The sequence below is a fragment of the Carassius carassius genome, chromosome 42 (genome assembly GCF_963082965.1).
Source record: "Carassius carassius chromosome 42, fCarCar2.1, whole genome shotgun sequence".
NCBI classification, from domain to species: Eukaryota; Metazoa; Chordata; class Actinopteri; order Cypriniformes; family Cyprinidae; genus Carassius; species Carassius carassius.
Window position 1 is genome coordinate 15,768,170 of NC_081796.1, and position 20,612 is coordinate 15,788,781.

Genomic DNA, 20,612 nt, shown 5'->3' on the forward strand with positions numbered 1-20,612 from the left:
TCAAATGATAAGGACACTGTGCTCTTATTCAAATTGGTATTCTGGTCCAGGAGCTTACACAGTTTAGTCAACATATAGTTAAATGACAAATAATGTTTCTTAATCAGATTAAAGTAATGGTCCACTAGTCCGTGGCCTCTCTGAAAAGAAGGTCACACTACTGTGAGTTGTTTGCCTGTAATTCTTATCTTGCTTAACTGTCAGCTCATAATTGCTCACTTGGCAGCTGTCTAAGTGGGTGAATGGGGCAGATAGTGATACTCTCGGGATCTTTGAAACATAGCCAGAACTTTTCACTAATTTACCATCCTCTTGCTTTCAAGCCTAGCTCTGCCATGCCTTTCCTTTAAGCCACCGCTGCCTGCTTTGAATAACAGTCATCGGTAAAGCTGAAGGGCAAGTTTTGGCATCCATGCACTCTCCTTCATGCAGCTATCGCACCACCCCACATGCAAATCAGGTGCACACACTGTGCTCAATTCCTGGAGGCCTTTCTAAGCAGATGCATGTCATGTCAGGCAGATGTAGAGATGTCACAACAGACTGATTGTTCAAGCATGAAAAAACAACAACACTGAACCAATCCAAAATGAAAATGATATAAAAAGTCATAATTCTTGCATAAAAAGTTAAAATTATGACATACGAAATAATAATTGAGATTAAATAATAATTAACTAAGCTTAAAGGGTTAGTTCACCCAAATATTCAAATTATGTCATTAATGACTCACCCTCATGTCGTTCCAAACCAGTGAGACCTCCGTTTATCTTCGGAACACAGTTTAAGATATTTTAGATTTAGTCCGAGAGCTCTCAGTCCCTCCATTGAAAATGTATGTACGGTATATTGTCCATGTCCAGAAAGGTAATTAAAACATCTTCAAAGTAGTCCATGTGACATCAGAGGGTCAGTTAGAATTTGTTGAGGAATCGAAAATAAATTTTGGTCCAAATTTGCAAAAACTACGACTTTATTCAGCATTGTCTTCTCTTCCGTGTCTGTTGTGAGCGCGTTCACTGCAGTTTAGTGATATCCGGTTCGCGAATGAATAACTCGATTGTAACCGGAACTTCATGAACCAGTTCACAAAATCGAACTGAATCGTTTGAAACGGTTCACATCTCCAATAAGCATTAATCCACAAATGATTTAAGCTGTAATTTTTTTAACATGGCCGACACTCCCTCTGAGTTCAAATAAACCAATATCCTGGAGTAATTCATTTACTCAAACAGTACACTGACTGAACTGCTGTGAAGAAGAGAGAACATTGGAAGGCATTCCAAGGTCGTGAGGCATCACAGCATGACCGAATTCAATGTTAGCTTCACTTCCTGTCTCCTGAGATGCCTTTATCTGGCCGATTTTTGAAGGCAGCATAGATGTATCGTTCGCTGCCTTTGATATCCCACAATCCGGTGCATTACATTCTGTGAGAGTTAAGCAAATAAATAAAGATGGCGTCTGAGAGTTGCGGTCGGTGGTCAGTTTGTGTGTAAATGTATGTTTCTGATCAACGTTTTCCACTTTTGATGTCATTTCTAGCAAGAAATCAATATTGCAGTAATGAAATATCCACTTAGTTATCACCAACGCTCTCTTTATTTTGCTGTAGATCATTAAACCATTACACTGCCTCAGAAGCTTGTCCAAATTCAGTTACGTGAGGTGCTTGCAAAAACGCTGCCTGCAAAGTCATTACCTGATACGACAGCGAGGCAGCAAGTCACCTGCCTAAGTTTTCGGATGCAGCACTCGTTCTCGAGCTAAGAACTGGTTGCATTGGTTTTCGGATCACCAGTAGTGATGGGAAGTTCGGTTCTTTTACGCAAACCGGTTCTTTCGGACAGTTCGATTCAATAAACAAGTTCTTTTGTGCTCGACGTAATGACGTCATTGGCGATGATTGCCCTTGATTCAAGCCTTCGGTTTACCCGTGCTCATAACATTAGCACATAATCAGTTCAGAATCAATCATCAAAACAACCAGTTCGGTTCAGACGCTCTGTGTGTCATTCTGCTTCACACTGAATCACACATGCGCCGTATCATCAGCTCCTCGATTCTCGAATCGGACGCGTCCGACAGAAATGGTTCTGGAATCAAGAACGAGTCAATCTTTTGTTCATTATCTGGCTTGGCTCGGTGTTCATCTTCAGTTCTCTCTTCTTCACAGCAGTTCAGTCAGTGTACTGTTTGAGTAAATGAATTACTCCAGGATATTGGTTTGTTTTAACTCAGAGGGAGTGTCAGCCACATAAAAAAAAGTTAACAGCTTAAGTCATTTGTGGATTAATGCTTATTGGAGATGCGAACCGTTTCAAACAATTCAGTTCGATTTGGTGAACTGGTTCAAGAAGATCCGGTTACATCGAGTGATTCACATGTTGGCCGGAAATCAAAGCTTTTTAGTTCCTGTTTGCCATCTTGTTTTGCTCTCAGTAAACAACGCAACAGGAATAAAAACACGGAGAGGCAGAATGTTCCCTTGGTTTTATGCAGGCGCTCTCTCCGGGTTTGGAAATGTTCCTGGCATCTGACTCACAGGCCTCTTCAACTCTTGCCCTGCGTTCATGAGTAACTTATCCCTGCTGATGAAATTTCCACGTACTACCATAGAGCAGCTCCAAATCATGCGCAGGGCACCTCGAGCTTAAGAAAATATTTTATGCAAATATGAGTGCTCTTGTTTTTTTAACCATGGATTGCATGAAAGAAGAAATGTTACACTAGCGATGAAGGTAAACAAAAAAGTTAAAGATTAAAATTAATATGCAAATTTCGTTCTCGTTCAGTCAATAAATGATCCAAAACAAAGGCTTCTGTAGGATTGTGCCAGAATTTCCTCCCGCCACCTGTGACCATGTGATTAAGGGGTCCTTGAACTTTGAAACCTTTTCTTCAAATGCCCGGTCTTTGATGTTCTCATGTATTTTCATTGGTTTTCAAGGCCAAGCGTTTATGGTACTAACACCTGTCTCGGTGTTAAATATGCGGCACAATTGAGTTGCATTAAAGAGCGTATATTAACTGATATGAACCTCAGAGCCAGATAGCATGAGGAACAAACAATGAGCTACTGATTTGCTGTATCAGAAGTCCTTAAATGCAGATTTATTATGACTAAGCCAGATGTCTAAGAAACCAAAAAAATTCTTTATAAGATCTTTATAAGAGTTCAAAAGACAACACACCGAATCAGAAGTACATAAGTACACAAGTGGTCTTCGCTTTTTATTATCTTATGACACGAATCAAATATACAATAATGTTCTCTCGATTCACTGTATTTTACAGTTATTTATTGTTGGAGCATATCAGAAATAAGAGAAACAAAACCCTTGGACAATTTTACACACTTATAGAAAATATTCTCCAGAGACACAGTAACACATAAAAGACAACAAGACGATTGTTTCGATTTCATAAAGTTCACATTGTCCAAAAAAAAAAAAAAAGCCTCTGAAATAAAATCATAATATTAATAAAAATAAAAACATTGACACGAGTGCAAATTTCTTTGGAGGCTGGAAAAAAAATGTAAGACATAAATATGTTAGAAATATAGTGTCAAATCAAAGGCGAACAAAAGAAAGGCAGACAATTGACTTCAAGTAGGAGATCCCAGAAAGTGAAGGGCCGTGGCAAACACCCCGAGCAGCTTTCATTTCTTTCTCTGGAAAACATTGGCCAGCATGGCACCTGAGGTGGTCAGCTGGCCCATCTTACTTAGAAACTTGGTCTTTGCATCCTCACCCACCAGACTCGCTGCAATAGAGATGGACCTGAAAAGAGACAAAACAGCATTCATGGGTCAGAACATCCACACGCCACTCAAGGGTCATGAAAAGCACAGAGGACAGACCGAATTTCCTTATTATCAAAGCTGAACTCAGTTGCACGGTTGTGCTGCGTAACATATATATATTTTTTGGTATATATACATTATATATACAATAAATCTGTTGTCACTTTTTAGTTTCACTTTTTTTGGCAGATCACCACCATTTGTTTAATGGTTAAAAACACCAGAAATCCAACAAATCACTTTATCTATTGTCTTTTATTTAAGTTTTGCTCTCTCAAACGGTTTCCCACAAAACATTCATGCCTAAAAATGTCACCCGGCCATCTAATTAAATATAAAAAAGATCCAGGATCACCAGTGGCAGAAAAACCCACACCATTTGTGAGAGGCAGTCTCAACTGATGGATCATGACTTGTAGTGACAGTCACAATGATAGACTTCACTGCCGTTATGAAGGTCGAACATTTATAAATATCTCAACAAAACCACTGGAAGCGTTGCTACGATACCAACTGTGATATTTAAAAGACAAGTGCTTTTTATAATCCAGCCACATCTTATAGATTAAAGATTTTAAAGAGTGCCACAAGTGATCGCAAGCTGGGAATGTTTCGTTTTGGAAACCCTTAATTAGAGAGAGTCCTTAGCAAGCGAAAAACTGACTGTACATACCCTCTCTCTTCTTCACAAAGTCATTCAACTCTTAAAAAATCGCAAACTTCAGCAAATAAAAACCCATTTAGTGCATATTATACTACCTTTTATTTAAGAAAAAAAAAACACTGCACCAAATTTGGAGTCAAACTATTACATAAATAACAGTGTATGATTTCATGTAGCTAAGTGTAATATGAGCACTGGCCTACAGGCACAGCTCAAATGGAGCGGGTTTGCAATTATCATGTGGCTAAACCAGTGGCCTGCAATGCCTGATGGGAACAATCCTAGCAGTGGAGAGACTGAGTCAAACCCAAGCTGAACTCAAACAGATAAGTTAGTAAATATGCATGCGAAAAGCCTTCCTGAGTTCGTGTGCTTGAGAAGAACTCCTGTGAAACTATTTATTTGAACTATTCTACTGAATGAGCGCTTGTTCACTTGGTTTTATTTTTCTCGTGGCCAGTACAGAAGCAGACACTGTATTCGATAGAGTTTCCTCTTGCATGTAGGGATTCAAGGCTTTATTTGCAGTAAATAAGAACACAAATCCTGGTGACTGTATGAATAAATTGAAAGAGTGTGTCTTCTCACCCTTGTGCCTCTCCAATGCCTTTGTTCTCCACCTTTATTTCACACTCCTTTATCATGGAACTCAGAATAACCTAAAAGACAAACGAGGAGTATTCTTAGAGCACTGCTGGGAAGTCTGACATACACGCAGACACACGCACATCAGCTGGACATTACTAGGCAAAGGAAATTAAATAAATAGAAACTGGGTTATATGACATGCAGCGTGATAAAACGTTAAGACGACAAGACTGGACTAGTTTAGGATATAATGTTATGGGTCTGTATTTAATTAAAGATTATGGGTGGTTGTTGTAATTATGTCATACAGACATAAAAAAAAATTAAATGTTGATTTAATACCTCATGCTCCGGAGAGAGCCGCTCCATATCTGTCCTCAAACATCTCAGTCCAGGAAGGAAATGATTTACCATAAGTTCTTCAGAAATAACTGAACCCCCGGAGTTAAGAAAAGACTATGTCAAACATATCTGTGAAATACACATATAGTGTGTGTACAGTCGTGGCCAAAAGTTTTGAGAATTACATAAATATTGGAAATTGGAAAAGTTGCTGCTTAAGTTTTTATAATAGCAATTTGCATATACTCCAGAATGTTATGAAGAGTGATCAGATGAATTGCATAGTCCTTCTTTGCCATGAAAATTAACTTAATCCCAAAAAAACCTTTCCACTGCATTTCATTGCTGTCATTAAAGGACCTGCTGAGATCATTTCAATAATCGTCTTGTTAACTCAGGTGAGAATGTTGATGAGCACAAGGCTGGAGATCATTATGTCAGGCTGATTGGGTTAGAATGGCAGACTTGACATGTTAAAAGGAGGGTGATGCTTGAAATCATTGTTCGTCCATTGTTAACCATGGTGACCTGCAAAGAAACGTGTGCAGCCATCATTGCGTTGCATAAAAATGGCTTCACAGGCAAGGATATTGTGGCTACTAAGATTGCACCTAAATCAACAATTTATAGGATCATCAAGAACTTCAAGAAAAGAGGTTCAATTCTTGTAAAGAAGGCTTCAGGGTGTCCAAGAAAGTCCAGCAAGCGCCAGGATCGTCTCCTAAAGAGGATTCAGCTGCGGGATCGGAGTGCCACCAGTGCAGAGCTTGCTCAGGAATGGCAGCAGGCAGCTGTGAGCGCATCTGCACGCACAGTGAGGCCAAGACTTTTGGAAGATGGCCTGGTGTCAAGAAGGGCAGCAAAGAAGCCACTTCTCTCCAAAAAAAAAAAACATCAGGGACAGATTGATCTTCTGCAGAAAGTATAGTGAATGGTCTGCTGAGGACTGAGGCACAGTCATATTTTTTCGATGAAGCCCCTTTCCGATTGTTTGGGGCATCTGGAAAAAGGCTTGTCCGGAGAAGAAAAGGTGAGCGCTAACATCAGTCCTGTGTCATGCCAACAGTAAAGCATCCTGACACCATTCATGTGTGGGGTTGCTTCTCATCCAAGGGAGTGGGCTCACTCACAGTTCTGCCCAAAAACACAGCCATGAATAAAGAATGGTACCAAAACACCCTCCAACAGCAACTTCTTCCAACAATCCAACAACAGTTTGGTGAAGAACAATGCATTTTCCAGCACGATGGAGCACCGTGCCATAAGGCAAAAGTGATAACTAAGTGGCTCGGGGACCAGAATGTTGAAATTTTGGGATCATGGCCTGGAAACTCCCCAGATCTTAATCCCATTGAGAACTTGTGGTCAATCCTCAAGAGGCGGATAGACAAACAAAAACCCACTAATTCTGACAAACTTCAAGAAGTGATTATGAAAGAATGGGTTGCTATCAGTCAGGATTTGGCCCAGAAGTTGATTGAGAGCATGCCCAGTCGAATTGCAGAGGTCCTGAAAAAGAAGGGCCAACACTGCAAATACTGACTCTTTGCATGTAATTGTCGATAAAATCCTTTGAAACGTATGAAGTGCTTGTAATTATATTTCAGTACATCACAGAAACAACTGAAACAAAGATCTAAAAGCAGTTTAGCAGCAAACTATTTGAAAGCTAATATTTATGGAATTCTCAAAACTTTTGGCCACGACTGTATATATATATATGCATGTGAAATATGATATAATATGACTTTAAAAAATAAAACCTAAAATTTCAGTTATTGATACACAACAGTGCATATCTATGAAAACTCAGATAAAAATGTAATACATTGTAACTATATAACACACACACACAAAAAAAAGTAAAGCTATAATCAACCTATAATTAGTGTTGTTAATCTGTGACAGTTTCAGTAAATTTAAATTAAAAAACACTGGAAAACCAAACAAAACAAAAACAACAACTTAAGAGTATATTAAACCTAGAGTTATGGCTGTTAATCTTCAATTAAATTAATTACATGTACCAATTAATTACATGATACAGCAATTAATTAATACCATTAGCAAATACCAATTAATTTATTATTTTAAATAAATGATAATTAAACCACATATACCTATATTTGCTGAAAATACATGACATTCATAATAGAGCTAAATATTAAATTTTTACTAAAAGAACACATATAATTGACAACTCTGCTCACAATGCATCTGAAAATATAAATAATGATTCAAAATATGTATGAATTTTGGTTTGCAATAGCTTAATCTACCAAAAACAGCAACGGATTTAACAAGTTATTTGTATCTGCTAAAAGCTTGATGATCGTGCACCCCTAAAAGCGACCAAACCGAAACAGTGACCACCGCAAAACTCGATATAAACCGTGAGAAATTTGCACAGTTAAACCCCTATCGCCTTCCCATAATGACTTGCACTTTTTCAGTAAATACACAACAGTCCACCGATCCAGACTCAACCTCATTTCGATCGTGTTGCAAAACCTCAAAACACAGACAGGACGAGGTTTCGCAAAACTGCCTGGGGGGCAAGCCACTGCTACAGGGGGGTCTCAACTGTGACACAGCGGACAAAAATCACATGAAACGGAGGAAGATGGGGGGAGAACAAGACAAAAGTGCATCTGCAAAGGCATGTGTGCTGGGAATCCTGACCAAAGGGCTGGGCTAGGCTCTCTTCACTCAAACGAACATCATCACAAGAGCTTTTAACGACAAATTCTACCATCCACCCTGCAATTTAGTGTACAAAAATGGCTGAGGTTTATTTTCTTTCTTTCCCTGCCAGCGGGATATGCAAACATTTTTGCAACAATGAAGCTCTCAGAAAAAAAAAGGTGAAAAAAAAGAGTGAGAATGCAAATCCAGCTATGGAGACTCATGTGCAGCTAAATAATTGACCATCGCTCAAAAAGCACAGAAAGAATGTGGCCACACAGACTGTGTGTTCAGTATCTGTTTTTAAGTTGAATCTGGAGGTAAAACTGTGTTTATACTGTGCAAGCTGCCATACGCCACAAAATCAGTGGAGAAACCAGTGAAAGATGGCTTCTGCTCCCAAACATCAGCAGTGGAGGTGTACAGTCCAACTCTGTTTTCAATTTGTAACCAAAATGTTCCCTCTTAGAGAAAAATCAACTTCTGGAAATTTTGGAAATGCAAACCACTAGGCATTACCGAGGCTTTTAAAAACAATAAAAACACTTGATTATTTGTTGAAAAAAGCCTCAACGGTCAGGCAAACGATTGCCCAAAGACTGTTTATGGACTGCCTCATGTACACTGATCCCCAAAATAGCAAAAGCTGGGTTACAATCTGATTGGTTTACGCAAATTTCAGGTTTCCACAGGCCCACCGAGTAACATATTTACGCAAACAGCTTTTCAATTAATTGAACTGTATAAAATTATATTAATAAACAATAATAATAATAATAATTGAAAAAACTATGTATAGAGGACTAGTATTTTCACTAGAAGTGAAGTTAAAAACATCTTAACGGTGGATTTGTTTCTTACAAACATGCAGCTTTTCTCTTCACAAGACGTTAGTTGATGGAATGAAGTTGTGTGGATTACTTGTGAATTCTTTTAATGTTTTTCTCAGCTGTTTGGACTCTCATTCTGATGGCACCCATTCACCAGAGGACCCATTAGAGAGAGCAAGTGACGTAATGTTATATTTCTTTAAATCTGTTCCCATGAAAAAGCAAAATTAGTCTATATATCTACACCTTGGATGGCCTGAGGGCGAATATGTTTTGGCATTCCTATCATAAAAGTCAAAACCATGCTATGTGAGGCAAGATTAAAGCTGATTGACAGTAAAAAAGTGGTTCTAAACAAGCAAAATTGTAAGTCAAACATAGAAACGACTCTCTTATTTGACTATAAAAGATACAACAGCAGGATAAGGCGCTGTATGCCTCAAACAGTTGAGTGGCAATGTCAATTCTTTTACTCTCCACCGTCTGCTGGTTGTTGCACACAGCCAGTTTGTGCAAATGAGGAAGAACAACTGTGGAAAAAAAAAACAGAGAAAGAACAGGACATGAAAGAAACAGAAAATACTTCTGCCGCACTAATGTACATGCACTAAAGGGCAAACAGAGTCACAGAAGCATGACGGTACTGTTATCGACACATTACAACACGCAATGTTTTTTTTTTTGTCTGTGGAAATAGCGAGAAACTTTGCATAAGCAAACATATAGTGATGACACTCACATTCATCTCTGAAGCGGGGCTCTGCGTTGGGTCCTACTCTTCCAAATGTTTTGATGATTTCCATGTGCAAAGAATGCTGGTCCTGATACTGGGGGTCTTCCAGAAAAGAGGCCAGCTGCATTTTCACTCTCTCTAGCAGCTAATACACACACATGACAGAAAAACAAATAAGAGCTTCTCTATACAGTTCTCTATAAATTTTGCAATACACCTATACACCTTAGTTCCAATTTATATAATATATATATATAACATTTTCTCTTAAAAGCCCAGAACTGTGTTGGGAGTTAATGTTGTTTATATATATATATATATATATGTGGATTGTGTGAGGTATCTGTAATACGGAAGACATGTACCTCTTTTTGTGTTACGGTTTCCATAATTGTTCCGAAGGCAGGTATTGTTGATATCCTCACTGAGCTGAAAACAGAAAATCTGTCACTACACATCCAAAAGAAACCATTCCTTTCCCCAATAAAATGATAAAACATGCATGAATGGAACAGAACCATGAGATGCCAATCACTTGATGGAATATGTGGATAGCAAGATGATTAATGTCACATGATCATTCCCATGTCAGTATGAAAACAAAAACAGAAACAGTCAACAAATATCCAAACACCCCCCTGTTAAGAAAATAAAACACATACAAAATATCCAACCAAGACAATGCGGAGAGGAGACAGGATATTTGGTTTTTAAAATGTCTCATAGCTGCGGTTAACTCACAATTCAGGACCACTGCACAAGGTAATAAGGGCTGGAGCTACTCGCTTGTCAATTAAGGCTTCGCTCATGCCTCGAAGAATCAGCTGCAAACCAGTCAGATGCAAAAGAGAGACGGGGGTGTCAAACACAAATGGCCAAGAATCTAGCGGGGAAGGAGGATGGTAGAGGAGACTGAAGTGCTAGGGGGCTTTGGGAAAGAGTGACTGGCAGCCAAACATGCCATGGGCCACATGAATGGACAGATGAGTTGACTGAGGGGATGAATGAACTTGTGGAAAGCAGGTAGCTTTTCCAAGCATGCAGCGATTAGTGTAGCCTGAACGAAAGATGTTAGTACATCGAGCACATGAAACAAACAAAATAAGCACGGTCTCTCAAGCCTTGGTTTCATCAGGAGAGCCAGATATACACTTTTCACACTGCCATAACATCAGCATGAATTTCAGATGATTCATAATTATATCAACTGGAATGATGGTTTAACAATTATATCTTTCAATATTAAATTTGTATATATGGGGCATATTTCAACCACAAAAAAATTAGAGAATAAAATAAAAATATTAAATATATAATATATATATATATATACATAATTGATAATTTTCGAATTAAAAAAAAAATCTCATATTTAAAAAAAAAAAGATATATATATATATAAAGTGTAAATTGTAGCATCAACAGTTTCAGTTTTTAGACCTGCTCAGATTTCGTTATTGCGTTGGCCGATCCGAATTAAGAGCAAAGGTTTGAATTACAATCGTTTTTTTTCCTAGTTGTGATGTTCACACTCGCGTGATGCCTTTTGAAAACCTTAGGCCGGTGACACACTGGCATATTGCACCTGTCAAACATAGTCTATTTTGCCGTCAATACTGTTGACGGTGTCCTTTATCAGTAGGCTGTATATTTATGCTCAACATGAAGTATAGATATTGTTGTCGTGAAGAAAAGATCCCGGTCTGTCAGCACCTCGGCGGCCTCCCTCTATGTCAGCTACAGTAGCAGCAGCGCGCCAGCGCCGCGTCAGGCACGATTCTGGTGTATAAAGACACAGATCACGCAACTGACACTCAGCAGAAACGCACGCTCACGCCACGCAGCCAGTGTGTCACCGGCCTTAGAATCAGCTGCAGGGCGGGATTTGCGCTGGACGCGGAGACTTCCGCCACTTAATATGTTAGTTTGGAAACACGAAAATGTACCTATGTTCCGCATAAAATATTGCATTCGGTCATTCGGTACACACGTGCAACATACCGAAAGCCCTGTACCGAAACGGTCCGGTACGAGTACACGTACCGTTACACACCTATTCCTGAATCTCAATTTTTTTTAAGGTGAAATGTGACCTAGACATTTCATTGTTTCGATTGTTTAAATAAAACGACAATATTTTTGATATGAAATTAATTTCTTTCAACATAAATAAAGTGAAACCCTTACATCTTGGCTCAGGTAGGCGCTGCTCGCTTGAGGGGGGGCTAATAAAGTTATGGCCTCCGGAGAGAACCAAGGCGGAGGGAGGTGCATGGATGAAGGAGGCAGGAGGAGACTTACATTTCAGGATCACTGGAGAGAGTGATAAGTGCTGGAACAACTCTCTGAGCTACTAGAGTTTCATTCACCCCCTTCACCAACAGCTGATTGGTCAGAGCAGGGGTGATGTCACACAGGATGCATGGAAAGAGCAAGCACAGTGTCATGGAACACCGCAGAGAGAAAGAGAGAGAGAGAAACAAAAGAACACAAAAAAGAAACACCGGTAACAAACTAAAAAAGACATACAACGAAAAACATGACAGGAGGCCAAGGAGGCACTTTAGAACTAAAGAGGCCAGGCATATTTAACTAAAGCTACGACCACAGATGAGAAGAAGGGGTTTCTCACATGGAGTTCCTTAAGTTCACTTCTTGAATCTTCATTACGGATTTAAACAGTGGGGGGGGGGGGGTGAAATGTGGGGGTTTGTTACATAATTTCTGAATGGCAATAGCAAGCGTGCTGTGGTGCAAAAGACGTACGGATGCTTTAAAGCTGCATTGACTTCAAATACAAGTAAACATTCAGCGTTTTGACAGGTAACAGGGAGGACAAGGGGGCCCTACAGGGAGTGTGGATGGGTCTGAAAATACATATTTACCACCTCATACCAACCATTAACATTTCTAAAACATCATATTACAGCTAAATTGCAATGCATTAGGTAATAAAACAAATCATTCGACTGGCTTGGAGGATGCTAAATGTCTTTAAACATCAATTTAAGGACATTGGAAGTATTTATTAACTTTATGGCTAAATGAACTATGCATGTTAATTTTGAAGCGTGAATTGGAGGAAGGGCTTACCTCGAACATGCGTGCAGCGGTGCAGCGTACCAGTGCAGATGTATGGACCACTCCATACCAAAGCACCGTCAGTAGAAGCTCATGATACACTGGGTTTGCCCTGGAGACAGGAAGTAACGGATTTAGCGGGTAATCACAAAATAACAGGGGGTGATCCTACCAAACCTGATCTTCTAGTCAGTTAGACTGCCATTAGCATTAAATGTCTGGCGCATTAGATCATCAGGATATGGGAGTCGAACAAATTGGGACATGTTATGTTTGTCCTAAACTGCTTAAACCATTATTGTCGGTTTATGCATGGTTCAACTTGAAGTGTTCCGGGATGTAAGCGTTTATGTCTTGCAAATGTGGTATTATGCGATTTTCGGTTTAGAATTCGGACATTTTAAACTTCAAAATTACATTATAACCTTTAATATTAAATTTATATGAACTTAAATATGTAATATAAGGCAGAATTATATATCTGGTTCATACAGATGAAAGGGTCGAATTTGAAAAGATTACTTGCGATCAATAAGAAAAATAAATACATCGCGAACCAATTTGTAACGTTTTGAAGTAAAACGGTTTCATTTATTGCATTTAAATGACTATACAATTTCCAGCTATTATTGAAAATATTATTCGTGATCATGTTAAATTTGTAAAATCATAAAATAAAAAAAAACTACAATTTAAAATAATTTGAAAATCTGTGTAAAAATGGTGTAATAATATAAAAAAAGTAAACAACGAAATCATAAAACACAATTATAAATGTCAAATTAATATAAAATTAAAATTTTATATTTAAAAATGTTAAAAACTGTGAAATATGAAATTAAAATAATACATGTAATTTTTTTATTATAAATATAAATACATTTACATTAATAAACAAATCTGGCCCTGCAAAGTATCGCTGAGATCGAAATTTTCAAATGCACTTTTTAAACAGCACCTGGTTACAGTTAAACATCTGCTTTTGTGTTCCAATAAAATCAAATCATCTGGGTTTGAAATAGCATGAGGGTGAGTAAACAACAATTTTAACTTTCGTGTGAACTACTCCTTTCAAATAGATGAATTAATACAGCTTTAACGCACAGAAACTGACATGTACTCAACGACTCGTGAGCAAGTCATTTTACATCAGCTTAAAGGAACTGCAGCCTCAGATGAGCTCATGCAGATTTAACAGAGCTGACGACACTCACCCCAGCTCTACAAATGAAGCCTTTAAACTGTCAAGGGGAGCATGGGAGAGAGACAGCGTGGTCATGACATCCTCAAGAAAGCCAACCAAGAGTTTACGGTCCTCATCCTGAAACCAACAACTTCATCAGAGAGAGGCTTTCCTGGTTTAAGAACATCACACACCAGGAGTACAACGATGCTCTTACCTGATTATAGCACGTCAAGACTCCGGTTGCATAGATTGGCACCGTAGCTTTTGTAAGGATGCCGTTCCCTGCGGAGGCGTCTGCAGGACACAATCCTTGTTACAATCTCTAAACTTATATAACCCAACACTCAATTAAATCAGACATAAAATAATTAGTTGAACTCATCTGGTACTAATAAAATCAAACCATTTAAATGCTACAACATGCAAGTTTTCTTGGCAAATACTTTAACCATAGACTTTTTTTTTTTTTTAACAAATATTCAAAGAATGAAAGAAAAAGCTCCATTTCCAAATCCCATGAAGAGTCAAAACACATATTTGACACACAAGTCTCCGGCATGGTAAAGAGATATAGAGACGAATAGTGTGTGTGTGTGTGTGTGTGCGCACGCTCTCTTCCCAGCCCCCCCTCTGACAGCAGGAGTATCATTCTTGGTTAAGTGAACTCACCCACATTCTCTTCAGATAGCCGCAGGATTTCTTGGAATTGAGGTTTTACCTTCAAAATGAGGGGGATAAAAACACTTAAATTAAACTGAAACTGCAGAAGGGAGTATCTGAGCCAGACTATTTGCAGCACAAGCTGTATTTAGCTACTTCACTTGGCCAAATAAAAAAGAAAAAAAAGATACAGAGAAAAAAAAAGGTGCTACAGAGAGAGAGAGCGATTACTGTATGGCAAATGTCTTTGACCTGTCCTACCTTAGTGTTGGTAAAGATTTTCCCAAATGTTCGACATAATCTCCAGAAGAACCTGCAGAACTCGTGCACACAGGTGGATGAGGCGACGTTGAAACGTCCTATAATATCTATAAGCTGGGGTAAACTGTGGAGAAAAAAAAATCAAGTTCAAAGCAAATGTAGATAAACTAGGCCATTTACATGCAACATGTGATGTATAGAAAGAATAAAGTCACTAAAAGAATGTCAGAAACATTGTTCTTTAAATTGTATCCAACTGCACCATTGCACCTTTAGTGTAACAACCAAAAATACTCATAATTTAAAATACAATTTTTTTTTAAATGACCTTCTGATTTAAACGTGCTGCTCAAACTTTATTTTTTTATTTTGCTATTAATTTATTATTCTATTTATGAATAAGAATTAAACATCTCTTACATAAGATCTGCCATTTTTAAAAACTTGTGAGTTTATCTGGAGTGGCCTATTATTCCAAATGTTAATTTGCTCTTTGTTATGATGTCATCTGACTTTTTCTGACCCTTAGTTTGCCCTTTTTATAAATAATCTGGGTGGGATGAAGAGATTAATTTTTATGAACACGTATGCATGCCATTTAACCCTCTAGGTGTGGTCTGGTGCTCCAACATGAGTGGGTGACCCAAGTTCCTGTCTCCACCTTCAAGAAAGATGACAAAAGAGGCCAAAAACCAGAGAGTGAGACATCAACTTACAACTGGTTGACCACCCAGAGCAAACTGTCCCATCCTGTAGTTCCTTCATGCTGGAGCTGATGATCATGTAACTGCAGCAGAACTGCCAATTGCTCTCTGCTGCCCACAATGGTGGCCACGTCCTGCAACGGGGAGGCTGGCCGCGGGAATCGGGTCACTGCCAGGTCACATGTACACACACACACACACACACACACACACACACACACAAACACAGATTTTAAAACCATGAATACACCAAAAAAGCATAATGTGCAAATCATCTGACGCGGCCGCAGCACGTAAATGAAAGAGCACTTTGATAGTGAGCCCAAAACCTGAAAGCAACCTCAACATGGCAGAAACCCTACAGTTACACCGAGTCAGGCGCCAGGTCTGCGTCGCTAAACGCAGCCTGACTCAAAATGTTAGCCAAAAACGCATGCGTGCGCATGTTGACGTTGGCCGACCCTCACCCTCGATTGGAGGCACGTCGCCCTGTAGTTTGGCTCGGCTGGTGAAGGGGGCGTTCTGGAGCAGCACCGCAAACAGAGACGGGATGAGGGACTGAAGTGCTGACAGATACATATGCAGCTTGTGTTCATCTAGACCATATTCACCCTGCTGGAGGAAGAGAGAGAGGGGGGGGGATTTAGGAATTAAATAACTGAATGGAACTAAAAGAGCCTGCTTATAGAGTTAAATATGTTTTTCTAAGTTACTTTGTGGGAACAAAATCGAAACAAGAAAATCGGATTATAACATTCTGTAGATTCAAGTTTCCGTTTTATAGATTCAAATGTACAGCATTTAAAAGATTTATTATGTTTTTGAAGCAAGTCTCAATGTTCACATATGCTGTATTTATTAGGTCAAAAACACAGTAAAACTAATAATATTGTGAAATATTATTTACATTTAAAATAACTGCTTTCTATTATAATATATTTTTAACAGGTAATCTATTCCTGTGATGGAAAGCTGAATTTTCAGCAGCCATTACTGTAGTCTTCAGTGTCACATGATCCTTCAGAAATCATTCTATTTGAAGAAAATAGAAGAAATGTTTCTTCTTATTGTCAAAATGTGAAAACAGTTTTGCTGCTCTGTGATAATATAAAGTAATACATAGAATACATAAAAACTTTTATTAGGAATAGTAACTATTTTTCATTACTTTCACTTTTTGATTAATTTAATCTCCTTGCAGAACAAAAGTTTTCATTTCTTAAAAAAAAATAAAAAAAAATCACGAACCCCATAGTTTTGACCTGTACTATGAATTTCTTTTTATTCCAAATAAACATGCAATTCAGAAAAGATTGAAGACTTCATTCTCAAGATACAAATATATCAGATTTGAAAATTAGATTCCAAATATTCAATAGGTTTCATATATTCAAAATGTTCACATAATTCTATTCTACAGTACGTACAGTCTATTCTCTGAACGTTTCCATTTGAATTATTCAATTCTGAAAACAAGACTCCAAAGATCCTATTTGAAAGAAAGGATTTGATAGAGTCTTAATATTTACATATAAAAAAGATTTATTATAAAGATTCGATTCAAAAAGCTTTGGTTTCAAGCTAAAAATTCACTTCTAAAATTATTCTAGTATTTATTCCAAATATTAAAGTTCCATTCTAAATATTCAATCCTATATATATTTCTATATTAAATGTGGAACGAGGGTTTGTGTGTGTAGGTGCTGGTTTTCACCTTGAGCAGCTTCTCGATGCGTGTGAGGAGGGAGGGGATGAGCTGGGACTGTAAGTTGCCCAGTTCTGTGCACCAGGCAGCGAAGGCTGGAATGAACACTTGGTGGGTGGCACTGACCACCCTCTCTGACGGGTCACCCAGAGACAACAGCATCAGCTCAAAGCCCTGTTACATAACCATATCCAAAATAAAGCACTAGTCAAATAAGTATAAAAAAAATGTAAAAACACTGGATTGCGCTTGAAAAAATCCACACACCTGGGAGTATTTGTCTGGGTCGTCAATGTAGCCCATTATAATGCCTAAACTTTTCACCACTGCCTCTCGAACCATGTCAGCTTTATCTTCTGCCAACATTTGCTGGAGCATGGACAGAACCAGAGAGCTTCGGATCTCCTTCTGCAGACACACACACATACTTGGATTTCCATGCCAGCTCAGAATTGCATACAAAACATCTTATTTTGGTCTCATTCTGCTGTGTTTGGCTAAATGATTAAGTGTTCATTCTCATCAGGAAGCAAACATCATACACTACATTACAGACTAGATCATACACAGGCAAAAAAGTCACAACACCAACAATCAGAGCGCCGTTTGAGCCAAATCAGTTCTTCAGATGCATGTGGGCCAGTGTTTCATAGCATTAATAAATGAGCAGCCCGCTGAGCCTCTATTATGAATCTATGATATACAGCCACTGTAAACTCCAAATACCCCAGTCTTCAGTGTCACATGATCCTTCAGAGATATTCCTAATATGCCGAATTGGTGCTCAAGAAACACTTCTTATTACCAATGTTGAAAAACAGTATTTTTGTAGAAACTGCGACTTCGTTTTTTTTTTAAGAATTCTTTGATGAATAGAAAACTCAAAATAACAGTATTTATTTGCAATAGAAACTATTTGACTTTACGGTCATATTTTTTTTTTAGCAATTTAATGTGCCTTTGCTAATTAGTATTAATTTCTTAAAGTAAAAATGCTGGCCTCAAATTGTTGAAGAGTTGTTTAAAAACTGGACAATTTTATTCTTAATGAATATGCAATTCAGAAAAGACTGAAAGACTTCATTATCAAGATTAATATATAAAAGATTTGAAAATTAGGCTCCAAATATTAAATTACAAAATGAGCAAAAGATTCTATTCTAAAAGGGTTTAAAGATTAAATTCTAAATATGAAATTCTGAAGGCCTGAACATGAATATGTTCAGATTTGATCATTTGAGTCTAAATATAAATTTTAGGATTCTATTGTAAAAATTGAATGCAAAAAGGATTCTAAGATTCTAGTCTAAAGACCCAGTTCTAAATAATTTCTACGGCTGATTTAAAAGATAAACTGCATGTGAAGTGTTTAGAATGAAAAAATAAAAATCCATTCTAAATAGATTTCAATATTTCATTATAAAGATTCCATTCTAAATAAATCAAAGATTTCATTCTAAATTTGATCAATTTAACATATCCATGCTTAATAAAAGCATCAATTTCTAAAAAAGAAAAATCGTAATGACCCCAAAACCGTAATGTCAAAATTTTATTCTGAATAAATATGCAACTCAGAGAAGATTGAAAGAATCCATTCTCAAGATTCAAATATAACACTTAAATTAATTCTAAATATTAAATTACTAAATGCTCCGTTGTTTCCATTCTATTCTGATAAAAGATTCCATTATAAATATTAAATCCTAAAAAATTATTCAAATGATTCCATTTGAAAGAGTCAAATATAAAAGATCGGATCATCTGAGTCTAAATAAATGCAAAAAGATTAAGTTTTAAAATGATTCTAAGGCTGTTTCATAGCACTAGATGAGTGTCGACCGTAACTCTATGATGTGCAGCCACTGTAAACAAACAGCATTCCTCCATAGCAACACATACAGACATGATCAAAGTGGACACAAATGCGAACAGATTTTGCGTACGCTGATATTTGTTGGTTTGATTATTTGATCATAATTATTTGATTATTTCAACATGCTTTTGCTTGACGTCTAGTGTTTTAGCGAACACTAACTGTGACGCTGTTGAAAGGTGAACATGATTAATGCGTCTCAGTTTTATATTTAGAGGAATGGAGTCTCTTACGGGTAAATAAGGGGCCAGGGCTCCACATGCTTCCGCCACCAGAAGTCTTCTCTCTGGATACTTGTGGTTGATCTGAGCAGAGAAACAAAGACGTACACAGATAGCGCAAGACACAACACGGCATCATCAGTCCCAGCTCTGACCACAGGACTGCATACCCATCTGTACCCTCTGTAAACCACATTAGCTCATATTTTTCAGTGTTAAACATTTAAATATTTAAAAGTTTCAATTCCTTTCGAAAAATGTTCAAATATTCTATTGTCAAGATTACTTTCGAAGTAGATTCAAATATGCTAATTCCAAAAAGATTCCATTGTAAAAATAATCACATACTCCATTATAAAGATTCCACTCTAAAAAGGTTCAAATATTCCATTATAAAGACTCCATTCTAAATCAATTCAAATATTCAATTCTAAAAATATTCAAATAAACCGTTCTAAAAAGATTACAAAATTTGAAAATGATCAAGTAAAAGCTAAAATGCTAAAAAATATTTAAGTTTGACTTAAATGTCCAAAAACGTTTGAGACCACTTTATGCACCATATTATACAAGTTCATTGTTCTTTTTTTCCCGAGTCCACTTATAAATGTAAGTAAAGGTTTTTTTTGTCACTGCATCTTCTATACGTAAATCAGCCATGCTTACCTTCTCACACATAAAAACTATAACAGATGTTACAGTTACAGATTTTTTTTGACCATTTGGCTTGTGTGAATGACAGAGTATGCCTATACAGTTCAAAAGCAATTATATGGTGAGTGTGTGTACGAGTACAGAACTAACCTGTTCCCAGCACTGTGGCAGAAGTTCGGCTTCCACCCGAGTGGGACCCACATGCTGGGCGAATGCCACACACCCGGTAAGAATCATCTGCCTGGAGAGGAAGATCACAGCAGAGTGTTATCAAACTCAAAACAAAACCGATTTTTATTTGGTTGATTACACATGAGCAGATGCCCAAATGCGCACACACCTCTGCTCATCGTCAGGTCTCTTGATAAGATTAAAGAGGATGTGCAGTAGCTGGTCTCTTTCTTTGGGCTCGGGATGTAGGCAGGCCGTACACAGAATGAGAGGAATCAACTCCTGTGGACACACACAGAAACGCAGGTTAACCAATATGCATTGCAAAAGGACATAAACACACACATGCATCTGCTGAGACCATGCCAATAGGCTTGGACAAGGAACTTCTGCAAGCAGGTATTTGAGGATATAGGAAAAGCTACTATATTGAAGAAACA

The 20,612-nt window shown here is 37.8% G+C and overlaps 1 protein-coding gene across 8 annotated transcripts in view; it reads right to left on the bottom strand.

The window, feature by feature from the left end:
* Window positions 1-3,208: 3,208 nt before the first annotated feature.
* Window positions 3,209-20,612, bottom strand: part of LOC132123806 (RAB11-binding protein RELCH homolog) — a 44,273-nt gene continuing 26,869 nt past the window's right edge. For 4 of the 8 annotated variants that reach the window (XM_059534467.1, XM_059534466.1, XM_059534463.1 and 1 more), the window contains 19 exons: window positions 20,342-20,454; window positions 20,152-20,242; window positions 19,360-19,431; window positions 17,518-17,658; window positions 17,260-17,424; window positions 16,013-16,160; window positions 15,558-15,714; window positions 14,842-14,965; window positions 14,590-14,638; window positions 14,135-14,214; window positions 13,949-14,055; window positions 12,747-12,846; window positions 11,955-12,037; window positions 10,019-10,082; window positions 9,660-9,798; window positions 9,334-9,450; window positions 5,406-5,494; window positions 5,064-5,134; window positions 3,209-3,788 (listed from right to left, as the gene is read on the bottom strand). In XM_059534467.1, the coding sequence (XP_059390450.1) occupies window positions 3,668-3,788; window positions 5,064-5,134; window positions 5,406-5,494; window positions 9,334-9,450; window positions 9,660-9,798; window positions 10,019-10,082; window positions 11,955-12,037; window positions 12,747-12,846; window positions 13,949-14,055; window positions 14,135-14,214; window positions 14,590-14,638; window positions 14,842-14,965; window positions 15,558-15,714; window positions 16,013-16,160; window positions 17,260-17,424; window positions 17,518-17,658; window positions 19,360-19,431; window positions 20,152-20,242; window positions 20,342-20,454 (2,031 nt within the window). In that variant the 3' untranslated portion in view covers window positions 3,209-3,667. Of the gene's footprint in view, window positions 3,789-5,063; window positions 5,135-5,405; window positions 5,495-9,333; window positions 9,451-9,659; window positions 9,799-10,018; window positions 10,083-10,394; window positions 10,478-11,954; window positions 12,038-12,746; window positions 12,847-13,948; window positions 14,056-14,134; window positions 14,215-14,589; window positions 14,639-14,841; window positions 14,966-15,557; window positions 15,715-16,012; window positions 16,161-17,259; window positions 17,425-17,517; window positions 17,659-19,359; window positions 19,432-20,151; window positions 20,243-20,341; window positions 20,455-20,612 lie in introns of those variants that run through there. The other 4 variants (XM_059534465.1, XM_059534461.1, XM_059534462.1 and 1 more) reach the window with 3 other exon arrangements.